Source organism: Dipteris shenzhenensis, chromosome 21 (assembly GCF_047967505.1).
Source record: "Dipteris shenzhenensis isolate YYH24624 ecotype China chromosome 21, Dip_SZ_1.0, whole genome shotgun sequence".
Taxonomy (NCBI): Eukaryota; Viridiplantae; Streptophyta; class Polypodiopsida; order Gleicheniales; family Dipteridaceae; genus Dipteris; species Dipteris shenzhenensis.
The window spans coordinates 5,359,032-5,383,347 of NC_141616.1; the positions used below are offsets into that span (position 1 = coordinate 5,359,032).

General features: G+C 43.7%; 1 protein-coding gene across 1 annotated transcript in view; it reads right to left on the bottom strand.

Annotated features, from left to right (window-relative positions):
• Positions 1–21,731, bottom strand: part of MAA3 (P-loop containing nucleoside triphosphate hydrolases superfamily protein) — a 31,168-nt gene extending 9,437 nt beyond the window's left edge. The window contains exons 1-12 of the mRNA XM_087392507.1: positions 21,519–21,731; positions 21,275–21,425; positions 21,059–21,195; positions 20,689–20,889; positions 4,724–4,933; positions 4,577–4,612; positions 1,731–1,816; positions 1,564–1,614; positions 1,336–1,450; positions 1,135–1,240; positions 939–1,036; positions 121–237 (exon numbers count right to left, since the gene is read on the bottom strand). Coding sequence (XP_087248633.1) covers positions 121–237; positions 939–1,036; positions 1,135–1,240; positions 1,336–1,450; positions 1,564–1,614; positions 1,731–1,816; positions 4,577–4,612; positions 4,724–4,933; positions 20,689–20,889; positions 21,059–21,195; positions 21,275–21,425; positions 21,519–21,635 — 1,425 coding nt within the window. The 5' untranslated portion in view covers positions 21,636–21,731. The remainder of the gene's footprint in view (positions 1–120; positions 238–938; positions 1,037–1,134; positions 1,241–1,335; positions 1,451–1,563; positions 1,615–1,730; positions 1,817–4,576; positions 4,613–4,723; positions 4,934–20,688; positions 20,890–21,058; positions 21,196–21,274; positions 21,426–21,518) is intronic.
• Between the last annotated feature and the right edge of the window lie 2,585 nt (positions 21,732–24,316).

Here is a 24,316-nt window from a genome sequence, read left to right on the forward strand (position 1 = left end):
GTGACAATTTTGCAAAACAAATGACAGGAGGCAATAACAGCAGCAGCCTGACTGAGAATTGTGAGCCAAACCCAGGAGGACCATGATGCTTTTTCTTATCAAATGAAATGAGGTACTAACAATAGCAGCCTCACTAAGAATTGCGAGCCGCATTCGTTCTCGTTCCATTCCTGCACTACCTCCACGAGGTGCAGTTGAAGCAGCAGCACGATCCATGCTACTCAGTCTTTGTTCAACCTGCATTCGCAATGGAAGACATAGACGTCACATCCAAGCAAAGAGTAACTTCAACATTATCTATAAGCCATACACGTGTTTGAATAGTAACTGCAATCTCTCTCACAGGCTTTCAACAGGATCCATATCCCTCTCTCTTAATATAATACAAAAGATCTTCAAGACTTCAGGCCACTTCCTATTAAAATTCCATAACTTAATACAGAAGCAAACATATGAACTTCTTCCATCCAACAATATTACACACCAGACCAGTGCAACCTAGACAGTAGAATTTGGGTCAATAAACCCTTTTGATTTTATTAACCACATAATAGTCAACTCCAGTTGACTCCATATCTTATATAGATGACTTAAGCAAAGGAGTATGAAGTCTCAAATCATGAAACTCCAGAGCTATCAGTAAAGCAAAGCATCCACTACAAGGTACAATACCTTTGCAAGCACAATTGGTGGCTATGATGATGCATGCATCTGCATTTATGTTACAATAATCTAATTTTGAACACACCAACTTGAGTTCATAGCAACCAAATGTACAGGGATAAAGATTCAAACGCAGCACACATGCTGGGCAAGGATTTTCTGATCATGAGATATTAAACACAATCTGTGCCAGTTTTAAGCCATTTATCTTTCCAATAGCCCCCGACTCTACACAGCTTTAAACACCCACTTGCCAAATCACAATATAATCTTACCAAATAATCCATAGCAACCGACTGTACAGAGTGATGCGGGTTGACACCAACACGAACAACACTTGGAATGTATACTTGGCCATATTCATCTCGTAGACCTGATCAAATTCCATTGAGTCAAAAAGAAAGAAAATTAATCAATGCCATATCTTCAGTACGATTCATGTCATTTATAAAGTGTTTAGTCAGTGTTTACCTGTATTCATCAGCCGGAGAACAATCTCATCCAATGCAGCATTGGAAGGTGCACAGACAAGAACATGAACTTGGTGTTTGCGCTTTGCACTCACTAATTCCGATCTCTAAATCAAAAAGGCACAAATAAGCCTTCCTCGCCTATCTCTGCACTGATTTCTCTCTCACAAACATTAAAAATAAGAAGGCATGCAGAACTGACAAATTCATTGCTAGCTGTCGGGAAAAACCCATCATCTCCATTCATGGGCATGACAACATCCCTGGGGTTACCACTTTTGCCAAGCCAAGGAGAAGCTTTCAACCAATGATTGAACCTGAAAGTTATTATAGCATTAGCAGAAGAGAACTTGGTTCATCGAGAAATTCATTTAACGAATTTAAACAAAACCTAAATAAGAAAAACAAGAAAAATTAATGAGCTTCTTACTTATCGTCAAAAGGAACTTCTTTTCTAGGCTGTAATTGCCACCCACCACCCCTGTAGAGAAAAAGAAACCCTTGAGAAAGTACATCTAAGAGATTACTAAAGAAAACAAATAATTCCATATGCAGGCCTAAGAAATTAGCCATAAACATGGAAGGAAGAAACAGTACTTGGAGGGAATCCTTGCAGGGGTGGCATGCAGCACTACACTTAGAAGTCCAAGTATGGTCTGTGTTTTCCCTGTGCCTGGAGGCCCCTGCATATGGCATCAACAGAAAACCTTTGATCCTGCACCTTTTACAAACTTGAAGAGAATGCAACTGTACATCAAGTTCGAGCATACAAATGCTACAAAAAGACGAAACAATAGCTGCACTCTTGAGTCCTGAGTAAAACCATGAGCCCCTTGCATGAAGCATACATAAAGCCTACTATGATTTCAGAAGATGTTGGGAAGATTTCATTTATAAGGGGAGAATCCATCCAAAAATTGAACAAGCCACCACAAAATGCCTTGAGATTACAGAAATTTCTCAATCTAATCACACCATGGAGCAACCTTTAAAATGCATCAAGATGTCTACTTAGCAGTTATCTGGTAAGCAAAGGATTACAAATACTTTCCATCATTACTGTAGAGTGTAGACAGATCTAAGTTGTACTTTCACAGCTAAGTTCATGTTTTGTGGATGATCTTATTTCTCATGCTGAATTGGCTTCTGCAGAAATTATATTATGTAAGTGTAGACATCAAGAAGGTTGTGACACATGAGAGTGCCACGTCTTAAATTTGTCAAGTCATTCACAAGTACAAGGTATTGTAATCAATGAGTTGAACTCTCCTATATCCCAACACCTCAGGATTGGGCAAGGAGATATCAAGGATCTCCAATATGTACTGGTCCATCAATGGAAACAGCCCTAAGCATTTTTGTGTGGTTGAGAGACACTGCTCATCGAGGCCCACAGGTCAAGCAAGATAGCCCAATAGCTAGTTTCTTCAAAGTCGCCATGGAAGAAAGCTTCACAAAGAACAACAGAACCTCTGGGACATAGAGGTAAAGACAAAGTGAAGCATCTTTTCAGTACTGGTTCGGCTCACTCAGAAAGTTCCTGGCATATCCAAATCAGGCGCGGGTGGCTATTTTCCTTCTTGAGGCCCAGACACATAGAGATCAGCTCATACAAGCACAGAAAGAAAGAAAGAAAGAAAGAAAGTTTATTAAAGTCTACGAAAGACTGATGGGTCTATGAGATGATAAAATTTGATAAAAACAAGCAGAAGGGTGGAGCTACTGAGCGAGCATCATCACCCATGCTGAATGCTAAGTTCTAAAAATACAGCTATATAGCATCAATGGTGTCATCAACATTGTCCTCATAAGTACAATGTGACCTCATGATGGTGTAGGTGTCAAAGGAGAGCACACGAGGGACCGGCTGAGCCCAGTCAGAGCACCATCATGGGTCTTTTCTCCAAAAACCCGAGCAGGTCCGAACACTCAGGGATGGGTGACCGAATGATAGATGACCAGGGGATTCTCCTTGGTGTTTCCTCCCCCTTTGCAGGTTTCTCTCGCAGCGATAGCACGATGCACTATTATTTCTCATCACATGCATCAGTCTTGGGTAGGGTGTGGCCCCACCGTTAGGTTTCATTGTATTTGGTTTCTTGTCAGTCTCATAGACCATTTGGTCTTTCGTAGACGTTAATAAACTTTCTTTCTTTCTTTATTTCTCTATCACATCCTTGGTCTCATCCCTCTTCATAAATTGAAGAGTACAAGAGTGTCCTAGGGATAGTGCATCCCTGCACTTGTCTCATCATCCAGTAGAGAAAAGTGTAGGTTCCAGGAGTTCTACTTGTGCTGGAGATTCTTTCTCAGCCTGCTTGGACTGTGTTTATACAGATTTAACTCTTCTCTTCTATCTCACTTTGTGCATCACATGCGCGGTGAATTCCTCTCACACAATCATGTTGAATTATTTTCGTCCTCCATACAATGTAGCTGTCACGTTTCTTTGTGCACAAGAGATCTCTACTTTTGAAGATTTGGTTGCTCTTCTCAATAATGAAATAAGAGAAGAAGAGGCCCTTATATTGCAAAGGATCTCATTGCTAAGGAAAGCAGTGGGTACCCCAAGGCAAACTTAACAGCTCAACAAGAAGAGAAATTCATCTTCCTCTAACCATCCTCATTACACAGATGTTGCCCAAAAAGAAAGGGAAGTCTCCTATTCTGGCCACCTTGGGAACGTAATTGTGAAAAGAATTATGATAAAGGGAAGCAGGAGGAAACATCGTGCCAAGCCAATGTGGCAAATCGTAAGAAAAAAAATCGTGAACAAGAGCAAAAGAAAGAAGGCAAGCTCTAGATTTCAATACTTGTGGCTCGAGATGTATTAGATATATCATGGATTGGCCTTGGTGCTTCCAATCATACGACTCCCTTCCTTTCAAATATATGAAGATGGCTGTGAAAATAGCCTTCGTGATGGCTGGATTATCCAGGTCGAAGGTAAAGATGATGTGTCCATTCTGATGCATTCTAGAGATATCAAGTCCTTTCCTTATGTTTGACATGTATCCGGCATCATACATAATCTGCTTTCTGTTATAGAATCAACTGAGGCATCTCTGCAAGTTGTTTTCAACCATAGTTAGTGTTAAGTGGAAGGTAAATCGCTAAATCAGTGCTACATAGCAAAAGGTCTAAACAACTTCGCCTTTGCTTTCCAAAGGACTAGCAGGTGATTCAGGCCAACAAGGTGCAAATCATCCCTACATCAATGGAAGCAGGAACACACCTCAGACAAATGTGCCTTTGCTCTGAACCTAGTAGGACAGCTTGTAGCTTTAAATGTCATTCACAGGTTTCCAATCTAAAGAGATATAAACAACATCTCACATCAGCTACAGAGCTAGTATAAGAATCACCGTATCCATCTGTGCACAAACACATCTATGCATTAATCCACCCAAACACATGAAAATATCAAATTTGACAAGGGAAACCTGTATAAGAATCACCGGGTTCCGTGCAAGGCCTGCCTGCATACAGCCCATCATAGCTTAGTAACTGGACAATGTCCGTTATTACAAAATGTTCGTTTTAACCCAATACAGACTTAGCCGAGAACCACAAAGACATATTAAAGCAACCTTTATTGCTTGTAACTGTGACTCATTATTGCTCTCCTCCAAGTAATCCATAAGCAATCCAGGGACACTCCATTCAATATTAGCTGATGCATCATGTGAATCAGCGAGAGCCAGCTTCGCTTTCCCTGTCAAAATAACATCTGCAAAAGGAAGATGCCCCACAGACTGAAGTGCAGTATACTCTCGCATAATGGTTGACATATTGCTCAGCTGCAAGTTACCAAAAAGAGAAAGGGAGGAAACAGAAATGTGAGACATAATTCTGCAGTGAAGGCATGTGAATTCACATTATGTACATCCAAATCTGCAAAGGACTTCATGCCTATGGACAAGCCACCAAAAAAGACTATGGGCAACTTGCAAGAAAAGCCTCTGAATGGACAGCTGCAAGCCACAAGCTTTTGCAGAAGCAGCACCAAACCTGATGAATGTGGAAATCTCATTTGTATACTTCAATGTTAACTAAGCGAACTTAATTTTTTTCCTTGTAAATCGTAAAGAAAACTGGAGATAATATTACTATAGCACATCTTAGCATTGTGTTGCACAGAGAGAGCACATACACATGAATGCACACATTTTCTTTCCAAAACACAAGTTTGGAGGGTATTATAGTCTTATGAAGGTATTGCAATGTGCATGTGTAAGTGATCCTGCACATCTGGAACGCCAGTGTGTCACGTGTGTACACATAATATACATTTAAAAGACAAGAGCATAAAATCTTTTGAATCAAAACCAATTTAAATATACACATGAGAAACAAAGAAAAAATATATGGGTGTGCATGCATGTTTTGGGAGGACAATATCCTCCCTGAGAGAGATCATGAAACGTCATCCTCTTTTGAGGAAGAGTTAGAGCAGTTTGCATCTGAATGATGAAATGGAGTGATCATTAAAGATCGACTCTTCAGACATTAGTCTTCAGGACTATTTTATTGCTTTGTGTGTTTCAGACATGATGATATAAGTCTAGAGTCTAGCCATAATCTGCATTCTTATGGATATATTTGCACCATTGTGTCTGAATCTATGTTTCATATTTATAATGCACTTTGGCATCCTTTTTCCCCATCTTAGTGGGAAAACGTACATCCATGTGTGATAATCAGATCAATAAAAATTCAAGAGCTGAAGCTGTGATCAAGGAAGACATCACCGCTTTTAAATGCAGCAAATGAAAGTGGAAATCAATCCAATATAGTGAGCACGCAATGAAGAGGCCAGGGCTGAATTGGTGAAGCACCAGAGATGGCAGGAAAAGGGGGAAAAGAGGAGAGGGAAGAGGGAAGGGGGGAGAGAGATGAAGGGGAAGAAGGAGAGGAAGGGGAAAAGGGAGAAAGAAAGAAAGAAAGAAAGAAATTCTATTAATGTCCACGGGAGACCAACAGGTCTATGGGACAGCAAAAAACCATCTAGTACATCTACTAGGGAGGGCACATGGCAGCTCCCAAGGAGTGCAAAAGCAACCCCAATTATTTAGAAAACATACATCATAGTCTGAAAAAGTAATCAGCCATACATCAGTTTAAGACTGAGAGTCTTTTGGTTTTGATTTAAACTCTTTGTTTAGTGCTATGCCTTCACGATAAACTGCCCATTTTCCATCCTTCCTAGCAGCCCTAACTTTAGCTGATTCTGTTGCCTTGTTCTTCAATTGAGCTTGTGTAAGTTCCTCAACTATCCATATCTTAGTCCCTTTCAACTTGTAAGATTGTCGAAGAAGCTTGATCCATAAATCTCGCGACTTAAGTGTAAGAATAGCATGTGTTAGAATTATTGTTATAATTTAGCAGTGACCAATGTAATGTAATAAGTAGGTTAGGGCCACTTTTCCCTCATTTTAGAGGTTTTTCCCCCTAACCACAGTTAGTTCACTAACTACGGTTAGTGAAGGATAAGTTTTGTCACTTAGACAAAACCTATCCCCCTCTTCAGTTGTATCACACTCTTCTATTGCAACTATTGCTTTCAGCTCTCACTCTCCTACTCTCTTGCTCTCTTGCTCACACACTCTGCTCTCTCTCCCTTAGTACTCACATTTGGTATCAAAGCAGCAAGATCCTGCTCTTAGCTTCCTTGCCCGCAAGCTTACTGCCCAGCCACCCTGCTCCCTGCTCGTCGTCCGTACAGCCCGTCATCCGTACAGTCCATCCGTACAATCTGTACGGACTCAGCTCCTGCACCGCCGTACCAGCGCCAATCTGCTTGAAGCTTCCGTCCGTACAATCTGTACGGACTGATTCTGTACAGCAGCCCATGCTCTAGCTTTCGAGGTGCCGTACAACGCCGTCAGCTCCGTACAAGCTCACGGAGCTCCAACATTCTGAACATCTGTGCCAGCCCGTACATTAGCCGTACCTTCGCCGCACGTTATTCAAGCCTAAAGGAAAAGGACAAGCAAAGACATCAGCAAATCAGCCTTCCAGTGGTTCAAGACAGCCTTCTCAAAAGGCTAAGGGTGATGCAGGTAAGCCCAAAAAGAAGGGTATATGTCATTACTGTAAAAAGCCAGGTCATTACATTGGAGAATGCAAGAAGAGGCTTGCAAAAAGAAAAGAAAAACAGCTCCGGTATGGCTGTTTCAGATTCAGCTCCTCATGCATCTGACAATGAGGAAGCTACAGCCAACTTTGTGGAGCACGACTATGCCTTCTTGTCTTGCATTTCAGACTCTCAGTTGGCTGCTCCGGATATTACAGCCACTTGTAATGATGACTCTTACGCTTTTCTGACATGCAGTTATGATTCTTCCAAGGATGCATCAGCTTTCAGTGTCAATGAGACACTAAATACATGGTATTTTGATAGCCGTGCCTCAAAGCATATCACTTCCGGGAAGTGTCTTTTCACATCTTTGCATCCACCTCCCATTGATAAAAAGGTCACATGTGCCAACAACTCCTCCTATTCAGTTCGTGGTACAGGAGAAGTTGAACTTACAGCCATTGATGGCTCAACATTCCAAATTTCTGATGTCTTGTATGTGCCTAGTATCACAAAAAATCTACTTTCAGTGTAAACTCTTAACAGAGTTGGATTGCAGGTCATTTTTGAAGATGACAAGTGTGCAGTCCATGACAGAGAGAATAACTATGCCTTGAGATTGTCTGGCACTTTGTTACATAGTCTTTTTCAGCTTGACATGTATGAGAAAAGACCAGCCCATGCTCTTACAGTTTCCACTCCTACTGCTGCTATGCAGAATGCGGAGTTATGGCATGCCAGATATGGACACATGCATTACGGCAGCTTGATGACACCTCAAAAACATGCTATGGTTGATGCATTGCCTCCTCTTGAAACACCTCCTCCACATGCCTGTGAAGGGTGCATTCTTTGTAAAATGCACGGATTTCCTTTCAAGAAGGATGGATCAGTGAAAGCTGTTCAAATATTACAGCTTATTCATAGTGATGTCTGTGGTCCCATGAGGACTCCATCATTGGGTGGTCATCTTTACTTTGTCACTTTTATAGATGACTACTCCAACTACACTTGGGTTTATGGGCTGAAACACAAATCAGAAGTGTTTATGGTTTTCAAACACTTTGCAGCCATGGTTGAGAATGAATCAGGACTCAAGATACAGAATTACGCACAGATAGAGGAGGGGAGTATTTGTCTACAGATTTTGATGCATTTTTGAAAGACAAGGGCATTGCACATCAGCTTACAGTGAGGCTAACCCCTCAGCAAAATGGCAAAGCTGAGAGGAAAAATCGTTCTCTTATGGAGATGGATAGATGTATGCTAAAAAGCAAAAAATTGCCTCACAAATTTTGGCTTGAAGGTCTCATGTGTGCCAATTATGTTTTGAATCGGGCTCCCATAAAAGCTTTGAAGACCAAGACTCCCTATGAAGTTTGGAAAGGGAGAAAGTCTTCTATGGATAATTTTCGTGTTTTTGGATGCCTTGCATATGCTCATGTGCCCGTTGAGTTTCGGCATAAGTTGTCTGATAAGGCAATCAAATGCATTTTTGTTGGGTACAGTGCAGAGAGCAAGGGCTACCGTCTCTACAATCCTGTCACACGCAAGATTATTGTCAGTAGAGATGTTATATTTTCAGAAAATTCAGCTCACACTCAAGCTGAATTTGATATGCCTACTTCTTCCGATGATGTCTTTGAGGGATTACTACCCATTGTCTTGGGTTCCCCTGCTGATATATCTGATGAAAATCACAATTTACAGAGACCTCCACATGCTCCGATTCAGCCACAGGATGTCTTACCACCTCCACAAGCAATGGAAGAGGTTGTTCAGCAAGAAATTGCAGATATACATGCAGCAAAAACAGTTCCAAATTGGTTGTTACAAACTCTCAGGGAGAGTAAAATTGATGCTCCATTACCTGGCAGAACTCGTAGTGCAGTAAGGCATGGGGGGGGAGCTCTTTCAGTTGAATCAGCTTATGCAGGTACTGTCCATTCAGAAAAATCAAACATGGGAAGTTGTGGATTTGCCGCCAGGTAAACATGCCATAGGTACACGATGGGTTTTCAAAGTCAAAAGAAAGCCAGATGGGTCCATTGATCGGTACAAGGCAAGGCTGGTTGCAAAAGGATATGCTCAGAAAAAGGGCATAGACTATGAGGAGACTTTTGCTCCTACATCCAGAATGACAACCATCCGGTTAGTTATAGCCATGGCTGCAAATTTTAAATGGAATGTTCATCAGTTGGACATTAAAACAGCTTTCCTTAATGGAGACTTGTTGGAAGAGGTTTATGTCAAACAACCTCCGGGCTTTAAAATTTCAGGAAATGCACTACAGGTATGCAAGCTAAATAAAGCTTTGTATGGGCTGAAACAAGCCCCACGTGCATGGTATGCCAAAATTCATGCCTTTCTAACCAGCAAGGGGCTGCACAATAGTCCAACTGAGAGCACCCTCTACATCAAGAAGGATGGGGGGGATATTTTAGTCATCATTCTTTATGTAGATGACTTACTGCTCACAGGGTCAAATGAGGATAATATTGCAGATTTTAAAGCTGAATTGCAGACCACTTTTGACATGTCAGATTTGGGGCTGCTACACTTTTATTTGGGGATCCAGTTCACTCAAGAGAAAAGTGGCATCGTTATGTCTCAATCCAAGTATGTGCAGAAACTCTTGGACAGATTCAACATGTAGGATTGTAAGCCCATAGCTACTCCCATGGAGCCGGGGCTGAAGCTTACAATGCATGATGCAGGTGAATCAATTGATGTCACACTCTACAGTCGGGCTGTTGGATGCCTCATTTATCTTTGCAATACACGACCTGATATTCAGTTTGCAGTTTCTCAGGTGAGCAGGTATATGCACAGCCCAAAGACTATGCATTGGCAGGCTGTAAAACGCATCTTCCGTTACTTGCAAGGTACAAAGTCTTTTGGCTTGAATCTTGATGTTTCCCAAGGGGGGTGACTTGCAGATGTATGCCTACAGTGACTCAGATTGGGCTGGAGACTATGACACTAGGCAGTCCACAAGTGGCAATTGTTTCTTTTTGGGCAAAGCTTGTATTTCTTGGTTGAGCAAGAAACAGTCTACAATGGCTACCTCCTCATGTGAAGCTGAGTACAGGGCAGCTTTCACAGCGACAGTTGAATGTGTTTGGTTGCGTCATTTATTTGCTGATCTTCATCTTTCATTGGAGGGTCCTTCTCCAATTCTCACTGATAGTCATAGTGCTATTGCAGTGGCAAAGAATCCTGTGTTTCATGCTCGCACGAAGCACATTGAGGTTCACTATCACTACGTCAGAGAGAAGTTGCATGCAAGAGAGATCAATATGATCTATGTGTCAATACATGACAATGTTGCAGACATTTTCACCAAAGCACTTCCACGTGAAAAGTTTGAGGCATTTCGCAGTGCCCTGAACTTATCTCCTTTTGGTGATTGATCATTTCCTTGTACATGACATTGGCATTGCATGGGGTTTTAGAATTATTGTTATAATTTAGCAGTGACCAATGATATGTAATAAGTAGGTTAGGGGCACTTTTCCCTCATTTTAGAGGTTTTTCCACCTAACCACAGTTAGTTCACTAACTACGGTTAGTGAAGGATAAGGTTTTGTCACTTAGACAAAACCTATCCCACTCTTCAGTTGTATCACACTCTTCTATTGCAACTATTGCTTTCAGCTCACTCTCCTATTCTCTTGCTCTCTTGCTCACACACTCTGCTCTCTCTCCCTCATACGATAGAACCGGTGCGCAAAATAAAGCAACTGACCTACAGTTCTCCGTTCGGCCCACAACCATCCGGAATCATCTGGGGCTCCAAACAAGCCCCGAACCCGAGAGTGGACTGCCTCGAAAAATGCTCCGTCTACCCTCAGTGCGGTCAGTCATGGGATGCCTTCCCACACTTGCATGTAGCCTAGTTAGCAGTGTGCCAACTCTATCTGAAGTCGTCCAACCATCAGGCCACACATGGCCCCCATCTGGTGTTCAAACCAGGACCTACCGGATAACCGAGCTACTCAAATGCCTTCTCCTCATATGGGGGGCTTACAAGTAGAGTTAGCTAGTTCCCCCGTAGTTACACGAGAGTGGAGCATTGATATCTAACAAGAACCAAGAACCTAGTTCACAGCCAATGCCAAAACTTAATAAATCTCCTGTAGAAAGAAGCCAAATCCAAAAAACCTCTGAGTTGGGTGGGATTTTGCGGCTGTGGCCAGTCCCTTATGCATTTTACCTTGGCTGGATCAACCCGAATTCCATCCTTGCTCACAATGTTGCCAAGATATTCAACCTCTTCCGCCATGAAAGTGCATTTGCTGGCTTTAGCATAAAGCTGATGCAATCTCAAGATTTACAGGACTTGTTTGTCCTTGCTGTAAATGAGGATGTCATTAAAAAAAAACAGCACATAGTTGTAAAGAAGAGGCTGCAAAATCTTATTCATGAGTGCCTGGAAAGGTAGCCAGTGCATTGGTCAATCCAAAAGGCATAACTTTGAACTCATATAAACCTCTTTCTGTGCGAAAGGCTGTCTTGTGCTCATCTCCTTCTCTCATTATAATTTAATGGTAGCCTGACCTCAAATCAATCTTAGTGAAAAATCGAGCACCCTTGAGTTCATCCAACACGTCATCTATCCTAGGGATCGGAAACCTGTTCTTGACAGTAGCCTTATTCAAGTCTCTGTAGTCAATGCACATGCAATATGAACCATCTTTCTTCTTCACCAGGAGCACTGGGGATGCAAAAGGAGAAGTGCTATAAGAGATAAAGTTCTTCTCAAGCAATTCTCGCACCTGTGTGGCCACTTCTTCTCATTCTATCTTCGAGAGACCGTACGAAGCCTTATTTATTGGCTTGCTAATAGGCTCAAGCACTATGGCATGATCGACATCTCTTTGTGGAGGCAACTATGAAGGTATATCAGCAAACACAACTGTAAATTCTAAGAGCAATTTCTGCATATCCCAATCCTCAACATGGGAAATGCTACCCTCCTAAGAAACTGACACATTCAGTGCATAGATGGCACACTCCCTCTTGAGTTCTCTAGCCAGCTGCTTCGCTGAAATGACCTGCAATTTAGGGGTTGCAATACCATGCAATGTTATAGATCGTCCCCTGTGAACAAAGCTGAGTGACAAGGCATTTAAGTCCATGCTGATTTTGCCCAAGGATTTCAGCCAATCACAGCCCAGGACAGCATCGATTGGGTCCATATCCAATGCCAAGAGATCCCCAACAAAATCATAATCCTCAGAAAGCTTGATCCTTGAACCTTGGCAACAAAATTTACTAACCAAATGCTGTCCATTTGCCACCTCTACTCTCAGCCCATGGTCAATCTCACTAGCAATCAGTCCCACCTTCTGTAAGGTCTTAGAATTGATGAAACTATGAGTGCTACCGCTGTCCACAAGCATGTGACCAGTCCTGCCATTAATTTGTCCTTTCAATCTGATAGTTTCAGCACTTTTGGCACCCATCAAGGCATGAAAAGAGATAGCAAAAATTGTTTGTTGCGCATCCCAATAGATCTCCTGCTCGTCCACGGGAGCATTTCCATTTGCATCCTCTCGTGCAAGAAAAGGCATAGCAGCCTGATGCTCCACAAGAAAAGACGTAGGTCTACAAACTCGCATGCCACGAGTGGGCTGAATGTCTAGTGATGACATATCATGAATATCATGACCAGTTGCACCACCCGGATCAAAAGGGAAATCAATCCCCTTCATGGCTCCATTGTCAGGAGCCTCATCCACATCGTGTGATCCTATTGTCTCATCATGAGAGGTATCGAACGAATCTATGCATCAACCAAATCCTCATCATCATAGATTTCAACGATCATATTGAGTGTGATTTTGTGATTTTATGTAGCAAAAGAGAAGTAGTTGCATTTGCTACAATCCATGATAGTGATCCCAATTCAGTTTGCCACTTTCGAAGACTTGGCGAAGATAAGGTGGCAGTTACTGTATCAAAGATTCTTAGCGCACATGTTGAGCTAAAGTATAAATGTGGAGATATGGAAACACTTGGAGATGTTATGCCCTACAATACATCCAACAAATCATTTATAGCATGGGACAAAGATGAGACTTATGCAACAGACATTATCAAGAATACAAAGTGCACCACCTCGGATTTTACTATAGGGGACATTTTACAAATAAGATCATTTGCAAATAAGATCATTTGCAAATAAGACTGTAGCAGAAGGTGAACTATTGGATTTGAACAATTGGAGAGCAATGGTCATTTGCACAGATGAGGATTCTAAAAGTCACTGATGATGGTATGGTTGATAACATAACATCCTTATGTGATCCCTACTATGAGGTAGGCAAGAATATGAGATGGAGCATGCAATTTTTAAACATGAGAAAGAGGCACATGGTTTTCAATGATAAAGACAAGGTATACTACAATATCTAAGGACCTAAAAAGCGTGCCCATGTGCTAGGCTCTATCACTTCAAATGTGGATGATTTCAATGTACTCAATTATAGAAGTGACATCTTATCTGGAGTGGATGAGTTCATTGGTTCCGAGAAATAAAATGATTTTAGAAGCGAAGCCTTATCTGGGGTGGATGAATTCTTGCACAGTGAGAAGGGCAAAGGTTTCAATAGTGATGTCAAGTGTGGATGAGTTCATGCATATTAACAAACCTAGTGTCAACCAAGCTTGTGGATTTGTGAAAGCCATGCAAGATGTCCCAATGAGTGATGTTCTCTCAGGAGTGGAAGAGTTTCAAGGTTCTCAATACTCTCGTAGAATATTGAACTCATTGAATGGTCCTAAGTGTATGTTAAAAACGAGGATGAGATCAACAGAGGATTATTCAATATTTCACTTTGACTGTGATATGGCCAAGGATGCAACGACCAATCATGGATGCTTGGTTACAAACAAATGTGAGGAGAAGAAGTGCATTAATACAGATAACAACGTGCATGAGGAATGAAAACGGTCATACATATGCATGAAGAGAAAGCGAATCCAGGCATATCCACAAAAGCAACCAAAGAGGAAGAGAGTAATGAAGGAGGAGAACATGTTAAATGCATTGGGATATCTATGTTGCAAGAGAATATGTATGCGCTTCATTGATCTTGTAGACATTAGGGAATGTAGAGGACACGTGTGGCCAAGAAGAGGAAGCGAAAGAAATGAATACCTTCTCACAAGTCTCTCTTGCTTTCTTCAGAATGGCAATAAAAGGCTAAGTTCAAGACAAAAGGTAAAACCTCTCGTAAATGGAAAAAAGATTTGCAATAAGGCATATCGCAATATTATTGGATTATCCCATGATACATATTGGGATTTAGTCACCAAGGCAAAGGGCGGCAACAAATTTAGCATTCACGGTAATAGAGGAAGGTCCAAATCAAGAATCTCAACTGCAGGCACTTGCTCATACGAAGCGGCCTAATCACTGTCATGCAATATATCACGAGGGGCACGCTTCAGTGGTATGGTGATTGGCCTTGGAGGGAGAAGCTCGTATGTAGACAAAGAGAAATGGATAGCAAATCCTTGCGGTAATAAGCACCTGAGATAGTATGTGGAAACACGAAAAGGCCAATGGAGAGGCTCGGAAGAAAGGTCATCGAAGAAGCTTCGAAACGGGGCCTGAATGAGCCAAAATCGGGATGTGGAAAGCCCCTAAAAGAGGCTGGAAAATTCTGAGTTTTTGCCTCTTTTTTTTTTTCTGAAGGGGGAATCCCTAGGTCATCTAGGACACTTAAGACTCCTAACCTAAAGACTCGTAAGACAGTTAGGACACTGACTTAGTCTAACCCAACCCAACCTACTAATTGAACCCTAGTTAGATTAACCTAACTGACCAACTAACCTAATCCAGCTAACCAGACCTAACGCGACCAACCTAACCCTGGCTAACTTAACCTAGGAAAAACAGACTAAGGTTTTTCTTTGCAGGCAAGAGGGGCGACGGCGACGTGGCGAAGGCGGCAGGAGGGCGGCGGAGAGAATGCAATGGGTGCGACGCAGGTCTTGGAGAGGAGCGGCCGACGCAGGTATTGGACATGCAAAGGACTGGAGAGGAGCGGGCAACCCAGGTAGGAGCGACGTTTGCAATGGGTACATGGTTGAAGCGACATGTGCAGTGGGTACGTGGTTGGCCGGTTCCGGATGGAGCTGTTCTACTAGCTCTCGGTCGGCCAGCTCTGGATGGAGCTGGGATGGAGTTGTTCTTTGATTCATTGTTCACCTTGGTGGTGCTTGGAGCTCAGCTGCTCTTTCAAGGCCTCGGACACTGTGGACAGCTTTGTTGCACAGATGAAGGCCTTGTCTAGTGATTTGTTGTGAGGCGGTCATCAGGTGGACAGCAATGATCGTCAAGCGCAATGATTGTCAAGCCCTTAGCTCGTGGCTTAGTCTTTCTTCTTCTTCTCTAATTCACCCGCACAGAAGAGCAAGGAAGTTTGTGATGCACGCCCAAGAAAGGGCTCTGATACCAATGCAATGAAGGCGTTGGGGCTGAATTGGTGAAGCGCCAGAGATGACAGGAAAAGGGGGAAAAGAGGAGAGGGAAGAGGAAAGGGGAGAGAGAGATGAAGGGGAAGAAGGAGAGAAAGGGGTGGAGGGAGAGAGAGAGATAGAGATAGATTGGGAGAGAGAGTAGGCTGCACGGAGGAGGAAGGAGGAGATAGTAGATAGGAATCAGGGTTAGATGTCACATCAAAAAGGTGCTACAATAAGTGGTGGATGGAGACTTATATAGTCCCTCCACATGTCCCACCGAAAATCCCCCTAAAGAGCCTCTAAATTAGCCCATTTTCCACCTTCATTACAGAGCATTCCACCACAGTGGTTGACTCTCAATATGAAAGTGGCAATCACTCCAAGCATAGTGAGCATTCCACCACAGTGGTTGATGAGTTGAAAACCAGACCACAACAAAAACTTTAACAAAATATGCAAATTTTTATCCTTGATAGTTAGTCATGGGATGAGTAATTTGTTTCTCCTTTGTTTCTGTGCAAAACGTGAAGGTCCATGAGAACAGTAGGCAGCTCTTCTCTACCCACACACAATGTTCAACTTTGGCAAAATCCAAATTTTTCCTTCTTGAGAATCTTCTTAAACATACCCTGACAATGTTGAATTTGGCAATATCCAAATTTTTTGTCCAACCACTTTCATGTTCCTCCTATTTTCCTCGTCAAAGGTTTATTGAACTACCTATTAAGAAAGGTATGAATTGCACCATAGACTAAGGTCTAGCGAGGACCCTAAAAGGGACATGGGGAGACCCTAACCTTGTTGGAATGGTCACCTCCCCATCTGTATGAGGAGAGCATGGGGGAGGGAGACCTAGGGCAGTACCCCACAGAAAAAGAGAGAAAGGGGCTGCCACATGGACAGCATCATGGCTGTCATGTGGGCAGCACACCTACCCAGGACAGGTGGTGCAGCTGTACGGAGCAGTTCGGAGGGTGTGCAGACCCAAGACAGATGGAGTGCAACTGTACGGAGCAGTACGGGGCTGGATGAGGCCTATTGGAGCAGCAAAAGAGGCTGCCATGAGGCAGGGACCTGCCTTTATATAGGCTGGGCCCTTGCCTTGATTGGAGGGCCAAGGCCCTAGAAGAGTGGGCCCAAAAGGCCCCGGGTTGTCAGCCCTTATAGGGCTGGACCAGCCACAGACTGGTCGGCCAATTTGCTGCAGGCTGGTCGGTGGTTTGCCTGCCCCCCCTTGGGGCCTATAAAAGGAGGCCTCCAGCCATTCAATATCACTTGCAGCAGCAGTTGGGGAGCAGACAGCAGCAGCCACAGCCCCACCCTTGGACCTACACACAGGAGGAGGAGGAAGCTGGCATAGGGCTGCAGACTGAGCTCAAGGTGCTGCCCACCTAGGCTGGCTTCTGGACAGCAAGGTGGAAGGGATCTACACAGAGAGTCTACATATGCTCGAGGTGGAGCACGCGAGCTTAGAGATCTAGAAGTGCCAGGCTTGTAGTAGAAGAACCTGTTCCGCTGTGCGTACCCTCTATTGGGTCATTTCTAACAAACCTAACCCTAAGGAGTAAGTTGTGTATAAGACCATTTGGTCTTCATTTTTCAATGGAGTTGAGTATTGTAGATGTCTCTATGGTGTCCTTTCACTCACTCTCTTCCACTTTCACATGGTACCAAAGCCTTTCAACTGGGCCTATACTCTAGATAAATGATGAAGTTTGGGGTCTGTTTCAGCAGCTCTTTTCAGTTATCTCTTACAATTTTACACAGCTCATTCTCAGCTCTTTATTTCAGACATCTCTCAGCTCTCTTATAGGATCTATCACTCCTAGCTTTCACTCTCACTCACGCAGTAACCCTACATTCCGGTGGACGGCACAAGCCTCTCCCTTGCCTTGCAGAAGCGTCCTACATCATCAGTGGACAACATCAAGGTCTCGGTATTGGTTGGCGTTGCCTCTCAGACCTTTGGGTCTGTTCTACGTGTGCACAGTGAACTCTTCAGAGGCGCGGTCCAGGCTCTCTCGAAGAGTGTTCTTTGTATTTCTTAGTTCTCCAAGTATAAATCAAATTCTCCCCTAATTGGGGGAGGGGGTCCTCAATGGGTATAGGGACCCAATCAGTTGTCGACTCTACTCTCTCTCTACCCTCATCTCCTTTCTCTCTCTATGGTGTACAACGCTATTTCCTCGCTAAAGGTTTAAAGAAGGTCTTGCTGTGAATTACACGATCAGATTACTGTTGCATGTTACATAGATTTAAGGCGTTTAAGTCCTAGGGTTAATTGAGTCCTAGGCCACTAGATTAATTAATTATTGTGTATGGGTTAGCAACCAACCTTTAGTCTATAAGGTACGATTGATCATTGAGCTATTTCTTTTTCCCTTGTTTCAAAATCATTTTTCGCTTTTGGTTGATCTTGAGGGGGTGTGATTTTCTCTAAGCTGTCTTTTGTTTTTTGAAAGACAAGTAAAGGTTTTGCCTGTGTTGAAAAGAATGATATTTCCAGCGTCTAAGGTTTCTATACTAACAGTAACAGCTAGAATCTGAGTTTCCTGTGTTTAAGGGATAATAAGGAGGACCAAGACCATTTCTGTGGCTTTCTCCACTTGGTACCGGGCCAAGGGCTGCTAGTGGTTACTTTCTTGGATGATGTAGAGACGGAGATGACGATAAGCAAGCAGCCAAACGTTGCAAGTGGTGAGGCACCTGGGGCTTGGTGAATCCCACTGTCATGTTGTCTATGTAGCCAAACGTTCACAACCAGGGCACACGGTGAGCATCGCTACAAGTAGCAGCAAGTAGAGGTCATAGGCAATCACACACGGCAATTAAACCTTAAGTGCTCAAAGCTTCTACGCCCCCTTTGTAATCTCTTGTTTTCCTCCGTCAATGACTCGCAGCATCTCTTCAACAGCTCACAATCTACTTCCATTTTCTTCAACTTCATCCTTGCCCTCCTATTTGTAAACCACACTCCTAGTTGGCATGGCCTCAGATTCAGTTATTTTGCAGAATTGTGCTTCTTGAAGCTTTCTTCCAACAAAGTCACAACACAACACAGACAAAAGCAACAAAACACTCACAAACACACAAACACAAACTACTCCATGCAAACAAAGCAAACAACAAGCTCACACAATAGAACACAAAACAAACCAGCCAACGCAAAAACAAGAAAAGCATGCCACACAGCAAGCAAGCATAACACACAATAAATACAAACGCATACACAGATAGAACAAATCGACAATCAAGCTAACACACAAACGAGCAACCATGGCCACCGTTGGAGCAGCAAGATGAGATGAGGAAGACGACACGTGGTAGATAGGCTGCCACATCATCATTCCAGCTAAAGGACACATGGCAACATAGGCCTAGCTAAATTGGATACATGGCAAATAAGCCACGCTTGGCAATGGTAGATAAGATGCCACATCAATTGCCACATCATCTACCTAGTCATCATTGCCATGTCACCATGGTCAAGTCTCCCATACCCTGGTTAAAATTAAGTACACCTGAGTTAGGCTAACCCTACCTATGGTCAGATGCCACATCACCCAAGTATATGCCATTGGAATATTCTTCAAGGAAAATTAAATTCACACTTGTCCTAGAGAAGGCCAAAGGCCATTTTGCCGTCTTTTTCATCTTGTATTTAAAAGGTCGTAACTCACCAGCTGCCAAATCAAGCCCAAATTGAACCCAGTCAGAGTCCAGCTTTCACAAACTGAAAGCCCATCTTTTGCACAATTGTTTCAGCTCAATTGACATAATTTTTTAGCATCATTTCAAAGGCCAAATCAAGCACTTAATAGAGCAAAAAGCAACATATCTTGGTCAACGTTAATAAGAATTGGATGCAGTGCGACAAAAACATGTTTCGAGCTGACAAAACGAATTGGCCAGAAACATTTTGGCTAAGCACCCAAAACGCATTGTCTACAGACGAAACATCTGGGAACCTACACACCTAGAAATTGCCGCCATGGGCTCATTTTCTGCTCAAACCTCACTCTCCCTTATCCTTGCTTCCTCCTTCCTGCACATGCTTGCACCCACAATCCTTGTTTCTTCATTTCACACATTTCTCTCCCTTTTCTGCTTCTGAGTGTTTGGGTCACCTCCCCACTTATCAGCCCCCAAATGAGGACGACATGGGGGAGGTGTATCATGAGGATCTGAGAGCTTCCACGGGCATATTTGGGATGCAAGGCAGGGCTGCCACATGGGCAGCATGCAGGCTGTCATGTGGGCAGCATGTACAGCCTGTGCACCATGCCATGTGGCAGGCAGGCGGAGTCAGCAGGGTCAAAGCAGAGCTGTATGGAGGTACCTAGAACAGGTCTGCAAGCAGCACAGGAAATAAGTGTAGTGTATGCAGATCGGGGCAGGCAGAAAACCATCAGTAGACAGGCGCAGTCTAGACAGGCAGTTCATGCCACGCATCCACTCCATCCATATCTGTTGGGCTTTCCACTACCATGGCATTTCCTTCATGGCCTCCTGCCAAGGGGACATATGGGCCAGCAGCATCTACCCCGAGTCACTCCTATACTCGATGCCATAGTGTGTTTTCCCACCTAAACTTGTATACAGCAGAACCCTCTTGCTCCTCGGCAATTGATGTTGCTTCCCTTTTATGTAAGACCCACACCTTGGGATCTCTGACTCATAGCAGGCCCAAAATGAACTCTGGTGCCAGCACCTTGACCTTTATTTAAAGACATGAAGAAATCAGCTAAGTATCACCATAACTAAAGCCAAACCACTCTAATTTTACAAATAATGACTTGCTTTTCATTACAAGATACAAAAACTAGCACATGCGCCTTGATGGTGCTCATTCACACTCAAATCAATAGTAAATATGCTTCCCACTAGTTTGATCCTACTTGTTGATGAGATGCTCTATTGCAAAGGTTTGTGCCTAGTGGGGTTCCTTCTCCACTATCCGAACCAAATTTGAAAGTTTTTATAGGAAGGATGGATATGTACCTTAATCATCCACCAAGCCGAATTCACAACCTGGATAGCTATTCGCATTTTGGAAAGCCTTGCACTCGATGAAATGGTACTTTCGCTTAGCCCATTGAATTCTCCATCTAGAAACAATCGCAACTTCAATGTCTGTTTGCCTTCGCGGCCTTCAAAGCTTGCTATTGCATATGTGCTTGGAATAGCTGACCCTTCTTGAAACTACATGTGTAATAGAAGATATCATTAACTTGACCTTGTCCTTAATCTCGGCTGAATCCTATGCGAAACAAGAAATTCACGTGAAAGCATTCCTTAAGCAGAAAACGTGCAGCCTCTTCGAATTCATGAATAAAATGGAAATTGGTAAAATGATAAACGTCATTGGCACCTTCTCTTTGCTGAGCAAAATGATGTCGTTCTCAGTAAGCTGCTCGACAACATGAGGTTGAACAGCAGCCTGAGCAAAGTAAAATTCGTGAGCTTTTTCACACTTGACCACAGCTGCCATCTCCCATTCGAAAGAACCTGCAAGTCCTACTCATTACTTCATATAAACAAAGTAAATCATATGAAGCGATCCACCTGCTAACGAGACCAGACGCACCCCCTTCTTCGTCGCCTCGGCAAATTTGCGCCTTGATTTCTTCAAACAACAGAGGCTCAAAGACTGCAAGGTACTCGCTGACATCCTGAAAAGTTTGTGGCACGTTTCGTAAGCCCTGGCGTGGTTGCTTTTTGCGCTTCTTTGAGCTCATCTGGAGAAGGTAGAAACACAGAGTCTATGACATTGCAGAAAAAACCTTCCAAGAGCCTATAAACAAGTGCTACACGATGATGAAGTGACAAACCTTGGAATCAGAGAGCAGTCGCAGGTAATCCCAGCTGAGCACTAATTTCTGGAGACGAGTTTGCATGGAGGAGACCAAGGCAGCTTTATCGCTGGCAGCAGCGATTCCAGCGGCCATGGCTCCACACTCAAACCACGTTTATGCTTTCGAAGAACTTTAGAACAGGTTTTTCTTTCCGTGTAGGTTGAAGTTGATTTGGGACTGAAGTAGAAGAGCTAGTATATATACTCCCCATAACATTGAAAAAATGAAAATTCCTAGTTATCGGTTAAAAGGAAGATGGCAAGGCCTTGATTAAACTAAGGGATAAAGGAGGGAGGGAAGGAGTTTCAATTAAATAATGGAGTTAGGGGCATTAAAGTAGGAGCCATTTGAGGTGAAGTGAGGTGAGATTGGAGACTTATGAAGGGGGCATTAAAGAGGTGAGGTGAGATTGGGGAAGTGAGGTGAGATTGGGGACTTATGAAGGGGGCATTAAAGAGGTGAGGTTCAGCTCCCTGCAGACAACTACTGCAGTGCCCCCTTTACCTCTCGTCGGGCAATTCACAAATGTATAATAGCCAATTGGTTGAGTGAGAACCATCTTCGCAGCCACACTTAACCTCTTGAAGAAGAAGAATCTTCGGTTTACTTCTACGAGCAACTACCAGACATCCACGTTGCTTAAGCTTGCCACAGCATCCCCTGACGTTCCAAGTCATCACTAATAAGCTGGCATTCATATTAGTCCGAGTGGAGGGAGAGAGCCTTGCATGCATACTTGAAGAAATTAAACATGTTCTCCTTGCTGCCCCTCGCTGCTTCCTTGATCCTTGGAGAGCCCCTTTGCCGCCCGAGCAATTCCCGTACCAATCTTCTTTTGTTGGCTGCCATCGGGGTTGCTTCTTTCAGCCTGCTTGTCCTCATGCAACCGTTTCTTGTGGTTGGCTTCTAGCATTGCTTCATCTTCACGAGCCGCCTCTTGCTGAGCTTGCTAAGCCGCCTCTTGCTTCATCTTCATGAGCCTGACTCTTGCTAGATTCTCCCAAAGACCCGTACATTTTAACTTTGTTAGTAGCAAGCATCGAATCCGCTATCAGGGAGTGGGAACTGATAAAGGTTGAACAGGCCCGGCTAAAGCAGCAAGATTACATGGCTGAAGGTGAGCGATCGCTCGTTGAAAGCCTTCTTTCAAGCTACCAAACGCAATCACTTGCGCAATCGAATCGACAGGGTAATGGATGCACAAGGCAAACATGTTTTCGAGTTTTGGCACATGGCGGAGGTATTCTAAACCGAGCTTAGTCTGGTGGTGGGTGAACTGACAGTACAACGAGCAATGGCTTGAAAGCCTGGAACGAGGCCCTCTCAAGGATGGACAACCGTATCTCTGACTCTCGAAGCACAAGGTTGGCCAAACCTTTCTCGAAAGAAGAACTGGAGGGCGCGATGGCAGACGACTGATCCCCCAGCCCTGACGGCCTGACAGTGGAATTTTACCGAGCGTTCTAGGTTCTCATTGGCGATGATCTCACCAACATGGTGAACGCAACTTGCTCAAAAGGGAAGCTCTCTAAGGACATCAATGCTAGCCTGATGAAGCTTTTTCCAAAGCTCCAGGACCGCCTTAAGGTAAGCGATTGGAGGCCCATTACCATGCTCAATACCTCCTATAAGATTATTGCCAAAGCATAGGCGTTGCGCATTTCCCATGTGTGCAACTCAATGATCAATAGGGAACAAAATGGCTTTGTCAGAGGGAGAGACATCTTCGAGAATATTCTGAATGTGGCCTCTGTGCTAGATTTCACAAGTGTCACCAATCAAAGGATTGACCTGGACAAGGCCTACGACCGAGTCAGATGGGATTTTTTATAGGAAGTTATTATTCGGTTGGGCTTTGGGCAGGGATTTAGCAAAATGGTCTCCACTCTGTTTGGCAATGCCAACGTGGTTATGTGCCTTAACGGTGGTGCAGTGGGGCGGTTTGATCTAAAGAGGTCAGTGAGACAAGGATGCCCCCTTGCCCCCTCCTTGTTTGCCTTGGCCATGGTCTCCCTGCTTACCATGATCAAAAGAGAACAAGAATCGGGCCGCATTCAAGGAGCCCAACTCCCGTCAGGTAGCTTCTTCTGCTGCCAGATGCTTGCCGATGACACCATGATCTTTATATAAGAAGACCAGGCCAGCGTTAATAATCTGCTCCGAGTGATTGAAACCTTGTGTCAAGCACTAGGCTCCAAGTGTAGTTGAGGAAAAACTTCATGCTGCGCACCAGCCATGACTGTGCCGCCACTTGGATTCTAGATTTGGGAGTTAGCATTGTCCCTAGAGGGCAGATGCTCCGTTACCTTGGAGTCCCTCTTGGTCTCGACCTCACTATGAGGCAGCGGTTCAACTAGTTCATAAACAAAATGAAGGCCAAACTTAAGAGGTGGTCGGGCATCACCCTAAGCTGGAATGTGCGAACGTTGATCATGCAACATGTATTGTCTACAGCAACCATCTACTCGGCCTCAGTGTGGCAATTCAATTCGACATAGTGGATCGAGGTAGAATGGCTATTTAGAGGCTTCCTTTGGTCGGAGAACAACAATAGAAGGCTCATGCACTACATCCCCTAGGAGCCGATGAAGGTGCCAAAGCTTTTAGGTGGTCTTAGCCTCCCAATGGTCGCACCCGGAACATCTCACTACTAAGTAAGTGGCTCCCTCACCTTTTCAAAGGACATGCACCTTGGGCCGAGATTGCCAAGTTCTTCATCGAGAGATCCAAGAGTAGGGGAGCGGGCACCTGGCCCGGGCTCGCTTGGCACAATC